This window comes from Protomyctophum bolini, assembly GCF_963924005.1.
Source record: "Protomyctophum bolini genome assembly, chromosome: 8".
Taxonomy (NCBI): domain Eukaryota; kingdom Metazoa; phylum Chordata; class Actinopteri; order Myctophiformes; family Myctophidae; genus Protomyctophum; species Protomyctophum bolini.
In genome coordinates this window covers 11,347,858-11,359,049 of record NC_137869.1, presented here as the reverse complement: position 1 = coordinate 11,359,049, position 11,192 = coordinate 11,347,858, and the positions used below count along the sequence as shown (strand labels likewise).

General features: G+C 44.0%; 1 protein-coding gene across 4 annotated transcripts in view; it reads right to left on the bottom strand.

The window, feature by feature from the left end:
* Nucleotides 1–11,192, bottom strand: part of jak1 (Janus kinase 1) — a 44,298-nt gene that overhangs the window by 26,476 nt on the left and 6,630 nt on the right. For all 4 annotated transcript variants that reach the window (XM_080769503.1, XM_080769502.1, XM_080769504.1 and 1 more), the window contains 7 exons: nucleotides 10,140–10,263; nucleotides 8,817–8,970; nucleotides 6,944–7,110; nucleotides 5,827–6,095; nucleotides 4,518–4,642; nucleotides 3,259–3,381; nucleotides 2,012–2,169 (listed from right to left, as the gene is read on the bottom strand). In XM_080769503.1, the coding sequence (XP_080625629.1) occupies nucleotides 2,012–2,169; nucleotides 3,259–3,381; nucleotides 4,518–4,642; nucleotides 5,827–6,095; nucleotides 6,944–7,110; nucleotides 8,817–8,970; nucleotides 10,140–10,263 (1,120 nt within the window). The remainder of the gene's footprint in view (nucleotides 1–2,011; nucleotides 2,170–3,258; nucleotides 3,382–4,517; nucleotides 4,643–5,826; nucleotides 6,096–6,943; nucleotides 7,111–8,816; nucleotides 8,971–10,139; nucleotides 10,264–11,192) is intronic.

Genomic DNA, 11,192 nt, shown 5'->3' with positions numbered 1-11,192 from the left:
AAAAAGGCTTATTTTACCAGTGTCCTTGTTTCCTTTAAGGAAACATAAGACCAGAAAATTTGAGTCAAGGTCAGACACACAGCTTGTTTATTGATCAGCCTGTGTAACAATATACTGTATTTAGACTGACTAAATGGGCCAATGTACTGCCTACGATTTAATACTAATCATCATTAGAAATGAAAATCAAAGCCATTTAGAAAAGATCGGACAGACATATACTGTAATGTGCCAGAGCATGTGAGCGGAGCGGAGCGGGAGCGGAGCGAGGAGCGGAGCGGGGGGATTTTGACGTGAGCGCGGAGCGGGTTTTTAAATGGGTCAGATTGACTTCCGGAGCGAGAACTGTCCTCCGCTCCGAACCGCTCCGAGCCGCTCAGTGCACACGGCACGGCACTGTGCAAGCTTGGCTAGCAGTTTACATCAATCATTGCCTCTCTCCTAAAAACTTTATTGGGACACACACACACACACACACACACACACACACACACACACAGACACACACAGTCACACAGTCACACACTAAGACCGAGTTTGTTGGTGTGTCAAGTTGTCAACTACTATAGTTTCATTCACAAGTACACTGGACTGGAGGCTTGTTGTGCTGTAGTAGTGATAACGTTAGCTAACCAGCTAATGCGACGCTAACGCTATTCCCTCTCTCCTTGTTGCGCACAGCCGTGCTTTTGTACACACTTCCATCCGTTCGCCTTTTAAATCTAAATGTCCCATCAACACACGGGTCCAAGGCGCAACGCGATCTTATCTGGTTCTTGGGGTTTCATTAACACTGAGCAGTGAGCACTGACTGCAGTGCTGCCTGCTCGTTACGTCTCCACCTAAGGTCCTCCTCGCCCCGCAGACGGCGCAGTATACACGGGAGGAGAGGAGAACAACAAGTCTAAAAAGGAGGGGAGGAGACCTGTCTGTCGCCTAGTCGCCTGTGTAATCTAAATAAAACTGTAAATAGAAATAAAGTGTGGGCAAATGTCGACTCGGGATAGATATTATTACTGTAATGTAGATGATACTCGGGGGGAACACCTTTTTCTTTTAAAGATAACTTTTTTTTACACCAGCGTCGGTGTCTGTGCGCGACAGATTTCAGTTGTGCGCGAGAGCATTTGGCCATGTGCGCGCACGGGCGCACGTTAGGGGGAACATTGGCTACAACAGAGCATGTGAGCGCGAGCGGAGCGGAGCGAGGAGCGGAGCGGGTGGATTTTGAAGTGAGCGGGGAGCGAGCGTAGAGCGGCGTGGGGAGAGATGAACGTGAGCGCGGAGCGAGCGTAACAAAAGCCGTCGAGAGCGAAGAGCGGAATTATCGGCCGCTCCGCTCCGCTCACATGCTCTGTAATGTGCACACAAGCAAACTCGGACACAACGAACTTTAGGACAGATACAAAGGCAGGCACAGACATCTATCCACACGCCCCCAGTACTAACCAGATGGGTCCGTGGCAGCACAGACATCTATCCACACGCCCCCAGTACTAACCAGATGGGTCCGTGGCAGCACAGACATCTATCCACACGCCCCCAGTACTAACCAGATGGGTGCGTGGCAGCACAGACATCTATCCACACACCCCCAGTACTAACCAGATGGGTCCGTGGCAGCGCAGACATCTATCCACACGCCCCCAGTACTAACCAGATGGGTCCGTGGCAGCACAGACATCTATCCACACGCCCCCAGTACTAACCAGATGGGTCCGTGGCAGCACAGACATCTATCCACACACCCCCAGTACTAACCAGATGGGTCCACACCCCAGTACTAACCAGATGGGTCCACACCCCCAGTACTAACCAGATGGGTCCACACACCCCCAGTACTAACCAGATGGGTCCGTGGCAGCACAGACATCTATCCACGCGCCCCCAGTACTAACCAGATGTGTCCGTGGCAGCACAGACATCTATCCATGCGCCCCCAGTACTAACCAGATGGGTCCACACGCCCCCCAGTACTAACCAGATGGGCCCACACACCCCCGGTACTAACCAGATGGGTCCGTGGCAGCCGTTGTTGATGTTGTAGACGACTGCAGGAGGGGCCACCTCCTTGCACAGGTAGTGGTGGGCATCCACTGTCAGCCTGAAGTATCCGTCCACCAGTGCAGCAAAAGACAGAGCCGCATCCCTGCAAGTTAGCAGCAACTCCTACACGGGAAACCAAAGGGACAGGTTGGTTGTGAGGTGAGAGACTGATTGGAAGGAGAGAGGACCTACCTGATGAAATGTGAAATATGAGATGATGTGTGAGATGAGTAAAATGGTGTAAAAAGAGCAGCTGTCTTCCTTGTGAGTTATTGTGATTATTTTTGATTAAACACAACAACAGCTGTGTGGTACTGATAATGACAACAGAGAGTTCACAACCCAACTTTAGAGAGAGTGATTTGATTTGTTTTGTAATGAAATGTAGACCTTTTTAAAGACATGTTGGAGTACTTTTGTCTCTGATTTGCCCTGATTTGGGGAAAAATTAGAAAAAAAGAAGCTGCACTCAGGGAAAAGAAAACCACTATGGATGGAGATCCAGCTTTATGGACACAAAGTACATAATCAATTATGAGAAGGAATAATACATGGTGTGATTGTAATTATATTTATAGTGAATAGTCAAAACTAATTACATTAACAAATGCATAACAGTATTTTTGTATGTTATGTACTGATAGTTTAGCTACATGAGAGTAAAAATTAAATAGATTTCAATAGAGCCTGCCTCTCTGATTAGTTAAGAAGATAAGTGGCAGTTGCCGTGTTGGAATACCACTCGAAAAAACAGAACACTCCTTGAGGTGGCTTACGGATCTCTTGGTTCTGTACCAATCAAATCATGCGAGGTCAAGTTTATTTTCCTTCCATCAGATTATGCAAAACACACCTCACTTGGCTTCACCCCCCCCCCCCCCCCACCACCACGCCCAGCTGCTGACTGTCAGAATGAAGCATGATTTCAGTTTCAGTTTTGCACTATTTCTAACCCTAAGATATGATCTTATTCATACAACGTGGCACACAACTACTCCGACTGTGACACACTGACACATATACCATCATAGTGTGAGTCAACGGATGTTTCCCAACCTGTGTTCCCCTGAGGGCGAGGCAGAGCTCCGTTTACTTGAGCTGTCAAAGAACATCCCACCATTTAGACCACACCTACTGTACCACTTCCCTGGATTCTAAAGAATTTGAAAAACAGCTTCAGCCCAACTTTTCTATGGTGTTGGCAGCACTCACCATCTTCATGTTGCCCTGTCTATAGATGGTGACCAAGGCCTCTTTAATGACAGCGTGTGTGATCTCATGGAAGTCACAGAAGACCACCCAGCTTTCACCCCTCTCCCTGGGGATCACAGTGCTCTGTTGGGACCATAGAAGCTATGTCAAAAATGTCATGAGGAAGCAGAGTGAGGTGAGAAATACTTCATGCCATTTTCTTCCAGTTGGTAAATCAAATTAAAATAATTATTGCTAAATTAACTACTTTTATTAATACAAAAAATAAATAGAATTGCACACATCTATCACCTGAAAATAACTGTTAACACTGAAGCCTGAGTTATACAGTCACACACCAACAATAGCAGTTCTACAGGCCCAAAATGCAGTGCCAACTTGATTGGCAGATTGGCTATTTTCGGAGTGTTAAAGGGACACTTCACCCTTTTTGCAAAAAGATATATGTTAATGACGTTTAGAAGCTTTAGATCACTTTCCTGGGGGTATTTATGTGTGTAATATGTGGTTTTAGATATTTTAGATTGTAGCAGTGAGCCTGTTGTCTCTGATGTCATGGACACTGGTCTCACTACCTTCCTGGACTACAATTCCCATAATTCTTTGGTGCACTGCTCCTCCTTGTGGAAAGGGGGAGAGCTGTCTTACTGAGACAACATGTAGTCCAGGAAGGAAGTGAGCCCAGTGTCCATGACATCAGAGACAACAGGCTCACTGCTACAATATAAAATATCTAAAACCCCATATTACACACATAAAGACCCCCAGGAAAGTGTTCTAAAGCTCCTAAACGTCATTAACATATATTTTTTTGAAAAAAGGGTGAAGTGTCCCTTTAATGCTAATTCAGAAATTAGGACAGAACATCGCCGATTTGATCAAAACCACAGACAGGGGAGGGCTGTGGACGGGTGTTCTGTGTAGTTTGTGAAAAATTTAAAATAAAAACAAAATATTAAAAAAAAAGAATACCACAGACAGCGCTGAACATTTGTGGGCCGGTAAACCAGAAAGTGAATGGCTGAAATAGCTCCGGGACGGACAAGCAAGGCATTGCAGCCAAAAAATTGATTTTAGCGATCACGTTTTATATAATTAAAAAGGACCACGTCCTGGGCCTCTTACAGGTGAAATTATCCACACTGTGGACACGTCCTGGGAATAATAAGTGTTGACAATTCTGCTGGTGACACCCTGTAACCCTCTCAAGGACATCTGGGGGTTCCCACACCCCACTTGAGAACCACTTCTCTACTCACAGTGGCGGTCTCCAGTCTCCTCCAGCAAATCCCAGTGGTCCCGGTGACCATGACCTGCATGTTGTGACTGGTCTCCAGGCTCTGACACTGGATCTGGTTCTGGTTCTGCATGTGGTTGTAGTATCCTAGGAAAGGTGTATCAAACATGACGATCACACCGATGCAGCCTTTTTTGGACATTGATCAGCTTCGCAGTCCCGCCCCTGACGAGCGGCACGGAAGAGAATTTCGCATACATTTTTCCCATAGATGTTTCATAAAGTATTTATTTAAAGACCTTTAAGCCGCGGACAAAGCCAACTTGGCTCCTGACAAATCATGACAATAAACAAAAAATATTGGGGCCAAACAAATAATTAGAAAGAAGAAAATAATTGACTTGAATTATTAGTTTATTGTCATGATTTGTCAGGAGACGAGTTGGCTTTGTCCGAGGCTTAAAGGTCTTTAAAAAAACTTTTTTTTAAATGTCTATGAGAAAAATGAATGGGAAATTCTGGGCCGCTAGTCGTTCCATAGGCTCCCGGTCGCTGCCCGCACAGAATACAAAACTCTGATGTTGGCATTCAAAGCAACCAAAGGCATGGCTATATGGCTCCCCCATATCTTATCTTATTAGTATGATCGAACCCTACAAACCCTCCCGCGCACTCAGATCAGCCAACGCAGGGAAGCTGGAAGTACCTTCACTAAAAACGCCGGGACAATGCTCCACACGTCCCAAACTCTTCTCCCTTCTGTCTCTAAAACTATGGAATGCACTTCCCATCACAATCAGAACTGCAGCCTCACTCCCAATCTTCCCCCGTAGTCTGAAAACCCACCTTTTCAGACTCCATCATGGCCCTTGCCCTAGCCCCTTAGACAGCACTTTATGTAGACTTAGATAGCACTAGACAGCACTAGAATTGCATTTTATGTAGTCATAGCACTTTATAGTACATATGTATAGTATAATATAGTATAGTATGTATAGTTTATATAGTTTCATGATATAGGTACTCTGTTACGTTCTTAGCTTACACATGTTTCATCATGATAACTACTTTTTATATATTGTAAATTGTAAATTAATATCTTCAATAGTTGCTCTGTTGATTAGAAATATACATTCCAAAATAGTCTCCTTTTGTTTGCTAAAAGATTAACTTTGAGACCCGATTCACTATGCAATAAGTCAACTATTGAAGATATCTCACCAATATTTAAAACAGAATTTTACTTTAAGTGAATAAGACATTACAGTCACCTCCTTGACAGACACACTACTTCTAATAAGTGTGTGTCTGTCCACTCTTGCCACTCTTACCCTGGTACCCGTCGTTGTTGAGTTGGCCTTCCTGGGTGACCGTGAGTGAGATGGGCTCCAGCAGCTCGCTGCCTAGGCCGCTGGTGAGCCCCTCTAGCGTGGCCAGGTACTTGATCTTCAAGTCATACTGCGTGATGTTGCTTTCGTGCACTGTGCGGTGTTGGAACTCGTTGAGGAAGTTCTTGAAGACGTTTTTGATGCGCATGCGTGTCAGAACATTGCGCTGCTTGATGTTTCGGTTCAGTGACTCTGGGATGTGACGCTTGTAGCTGAGATGAATGGAAGAAGAGACATAATTGAAAGAAATTACAGCTGCCTCGCAGAAATTGGATGGTGCTGGGTAAAGTTACGGAGAGAAGACTAGAGGAGGAAGAACAGGAAGAGGATATTTTCACCCCTGGGCTTGAACTCACAGCCTGTCGTGTAATACAATTACTGGAAGGAAAGGTTCTGCTGCGAGGAGATCTATAATATTGTAGGCTTTTATTAAACACAAATGTTAACTCGCTCGTTACTATGGAATGTGATCGTGCATTCCTGTAGTCTGGCTAATAAGCCAGACTCAAATCATGTCGTGTGAGTCAATTTATTTTTGCCAGCGGCTGATTCGGTCTCGCTTATTAGCCAGGCTAGCATTCCTGCACATACTTCCGCCTATGGGCGATACCATTACTAACGGGAGGGGTGTGCAGGCTAAAGCGCTGATGTGTATCTAAGCATACACCACAAGCCTTTGAAACCACAGGCAGAATGTGAATAGGTTAATAGTGAATAGGTATGGGAAAAATAAAATAAATATAATCTATGTTTTCAAAGCAGGGCAAATTAGCACACCTATTTTCATATACTTGCGAAATAGCCTCTGTAACACACGCCAATCTTATCACTCTGTAAGTGGGTGTGTGTGTGTGTGTGTGTTTACATGTGTGCGCATGTGCGCACGTGCGTACGGTACACGTTAAGATTGTTCATACTTGGTTGCACTCACCATACAAACAGATCTGCAAGATAACAATGTGTTGCAGTACGGCGTGTTGTGAGGTTGTAGATTGACTATTTTGACAAACGCAACAAAGTCCAAATCAGCCTGAGCAATGTACTGTATGTACTACTGTACCTGGTGTCACTGGGGGCGGTGGGCAGTTCAAGGTCCTTTGTATAGTTTGTATAGTAAGTGATGGCTAACACAGCCATGCCCAGACACTCATTTTCTATGTCGTGTTCTTCTGCCTCAGTCTTGGCCTTCCTCAGCGGGGCCAAACCCTTATGGAAGTCATGTTGGCCCTAGAGAGAGACACACACACACACACACACACACACACACACGCACACATATTTATACACAGGTCTCCATACTTGGATAAAGTCAGAATTAGCCCTTTAGCTAAATTCCACCCCAAAAAGTGATTGTCCAATGCCAATCCAGATAGTTTAGCAACTGATGTCCGCAGGTCAAGTTTTCGCCACCTCATAACTGTCAATGTTATTTTGCATGGCTGTGTTGTTGAACATATACACGGCTTAACGTCGAGAGAAGACTGACGCACCCAGGCCAGGGTCCCAGGTAATGAACGAATCTTACCGTGCAACATGAAAACTCCTGTTGGGTGGTCGTTAAAAGTCAATTTCTCCCTCTGTCATTTCGTCGTATTTCTAGTTTATTTAAATAATGTCATGCAAATCTGTCCATGCATAGCCTACTGCAGGCCTGGTTGACTAGATTAGAAGACATTTTGATGCTCTTGCTACTGAAATGATCGATTATTTAACATGCATTTATGGGGGAGGACAGCTTTCCCTGTCTCCTCGCTGCTAACGTGCCTATTGGACAAGGACGGGTTGGGGAGGGACTTAGCGAAGGGCTAATTGCTCTTCACATAATTATAGTAATAATAATCCAGTAGATTCCTCATGTTCTGCGGAGGTGCTAGCTACAATTTATGAAACAATGCGCTGCGCACCCCCCCTTCACAATCCTAAAGCCTCTCCTGTATCAATGAAACCAGAAACCACCACCATGGGATAATGACCATAGGGCATGTAGATATGCTGAATGCACATGGAAACCTTCCAAATTATGGTGTACTTTCACTGCCATTAAAGTACATTTAGAGTAGACAAAAGAAGTTGAGCAATATAATTGGGGGCCATGTCCACACAAATAGTTTGAGCTGCCATCATCTTTCTCCCATGAATTTCTATGGTCAACAACATGCACTGGAGCACTCTCAGCTCTCAGTATCCAGTGACTTTTGGTAGTTACGTTCGATCCGCCAGGCCTGTTAGTTACGATCCGACTTTAAATCATTAATACCAGTTTACCTTTTTTCAGCTAGACTATTTGTGCTAAGCAGTAAGCACAGATGACAAGATCATTCAAATGGTCACAGCCAACGTTTGATAGGTTTGAATGATAAGCTCTGGACATGATATTTGAAGCTCTCCACTCAAATACGCTTTCTGTGGACATAGCCCTCTCTAGGTCGTCTTCAGACGAGCCCTCCATCGTCGCTTCCAGTCACCCCGGACGGTTCTCCAGGCATCTGGCCAGTTCGTTGGTGCTTTGCGCTCCTGTATCTTTCTTTAGTACATCCACATGTTAATGTTGAACGTCCTCGTGACCGGTTGGCTGAGTTTGATTTGACGGGGGAGGTTGGAGTTCCATACACTGGCCATGCCGTTCAGGGCCCTTCATGCAAGTGCCTTCCTCACTTTAAGATCTTGCTCCGTTGAGTTGACCCATGAATCCAGGTACTTCAGGTCCTTGACTTCTTTCAGAGCAGTGCCTCCTGTTGTTGTCAGAGGTGGATGCTCCAATGGGATTGTTATAGGTGAGAATTCAGAATTAAATAATTCTATAACGTGTACATCCAAAACTGTTGGATCGATCTCTGCAAGTGATACCTAGTTTTGTAGCTTTGATCCTATACTTTACAGGACGAAATGTGTAGACACAAAACAACAACAACAACTATATTACGGACACACACCTGGCCAAACAGGTAGCTAAGAGAGGCATTATCCAGTAAGGGTGTTCCTTCTGGTGTCTTCTGTGGACTGAGACCTCCTCTTAGCTTACTAATGCAGTGTCTCCACACTGGAGACTCACCGGCTGTGGTGCCATGCCAGTTGGCAAAGTAGAACCTGATAGGAGAGACAGAAGACCAGTCAGAAAGTGTGTGTGTGTGTGTGTGTGTGTGTGTGTGTGTGTGTGTGTGTGTGTGTTGGCAATGTAAATGTGTATGTTTTCTCATGCCAATAAAGCGAGTAAGTAAACAGCATGTCTGTAGAAAAGTTATGAGAAGAGAGGATGAAGGGACAAACATTTATTTATGTAAAATAAATGTCCCTAATGTACTGTATAGTGTAACAACCACATATTTTACATTGGCCATTGTGAAACCATTTAAATACTAATTTGCCACACTATACCGGGCTTGCGTTCTCCTATAACTGTGGCTATAACTGTGACATCTCCACTCCATGCCAAGCCAATGAGTAAACTATCTCCACTCTCCAGACCACGCTACATACCGTCATCTCACAAAGCACTAAGGCTAGACATTCACGAGACCATATGGCCTTTACTGGTGTTAATCTTTTGAACAAAAACGTTTTTTCTTTTTCAACATTTTTAATCCCATTAGTGAGGATGGGAATTTCAGACATTAAAACCACTTTGGATGTAATGTAATGGGTAGCAGGCGGTCTTGTACACTCTTAGTCCTGTAAAATTGGGCTGTTGGCTGCACCACATTTGTCATCAATAATGTACAGCAAAATATATTATCCGTGGTGCATGCATAGAAATAAACACCACAATGCTGACCATTATGCAAGTTACAACCCAAGAACAACAAAGCCAAGCGTACAAAGGACTATAATTAAGTATTATGGTTTAGGACTGAGTGAGAGGTCTGCCCGTGGGACATTACACATTGAGAGACATAGGTATGCTAATCTAATCTCTAAACTGATCTTAAATCACTAATTTATTCAGTCTACGTAGGAAGGGCTAGGGCTGGACTAATATATAGAGAGATGAACAGAATACAATATGATTGTATATATTATTTAGTCCTTTAGTTATTTTGGTGTATTTGTGTTATATATTTGCAATTATTTAATATTATTAAGCCATGATTATAACTATTAGGAGCAGTGGGTTATTGACATTGTTTCTTGAGACCAATCAAAGAATGGAAGAACTGTTGAAATCTTATAATACTAATATTAAAAGTTGACAAGGATGTCGGTGGAGATTCGTTTGAACTATTCATTTACAAGAATCAATGACATTCCACTCATCTCACCTCATGCGATAGTGCAGCTTGACGCTGGTCTCGTCTGTGATCTTGAACTCGTGGTTGGGTGGGTACCATAGGCGAGTGGTCTCATCATACAGAGCAAACAGGTTATGGCACAGTGGAGAGATTTCTGGAAAAACAGAGTAAAGAGAGTAAATGAAGAGAATATCAAATTATCAATATTAAGAACAAGAAAATATTCTTTCTTGCGTTTCATGTTCTATTTTTAGGTGGGCCACTACAGCATATAGCAGAAAAGAAAAAACATACAGTAGAGAGTCTAATGGTTTGGTCTAGCTATTGATTAGATTATGACTAAGTTATTACTGTATGTGTGCAGGTTGTGGGGCGGAAAAGGCAACAAAAATCACAATGGGCCTCATTCATAAATCGTGTGCCGAAATGGAAAGCTAAACATAGGTTTTCACCTATGTTTCACTTTCATTCTGTGTTTGTTTATGACCGAAGGTATCGTTTCATGACATCATGCAGATAGTGGCATTACAGCCCAGCACCATCAACGATTTTTACATTTGACCTGCTCCACACAGGTAGTACTAATGGTACTAGTTGTGTGCTTTTCTTTTTGTGTCCGCCAGCCAGGCGATTGCGTGGTGAAGACTATGTTTTCACCACTGAAAGTCTGTGTGTCCGTCCTTCCATCTGTTCCCAGCTCATCTCCGGCACCGTTGGCCCGGCCGCTACGAAACTGTGCACACAGCTGGATGCCAAATCCGAACCTCTGCACCAACTTTTCTAGAACGGCCTGTTATAGCGCAACCATGAGGCAGATTTTCGCACAACACATTTTTTTATATTACTCCTACAGATTTTATCCACACATCACGCAAATCGGTACGCACTATATCTAGTCATGTGATCAACACGGATCTGTCCGATTCTCCATATTCCATCCCGATTGGCTTCCAGTTTGCAGGATTGGTCAAGTTTTTACTAAATGCTTCAAATCATGAACGCAGCAGCATGCAATTTAGGTGATATTTTGCACGCACATTCCTACTAGGCCAGGGAATAAATCCCACCATTTTCACACTGGCC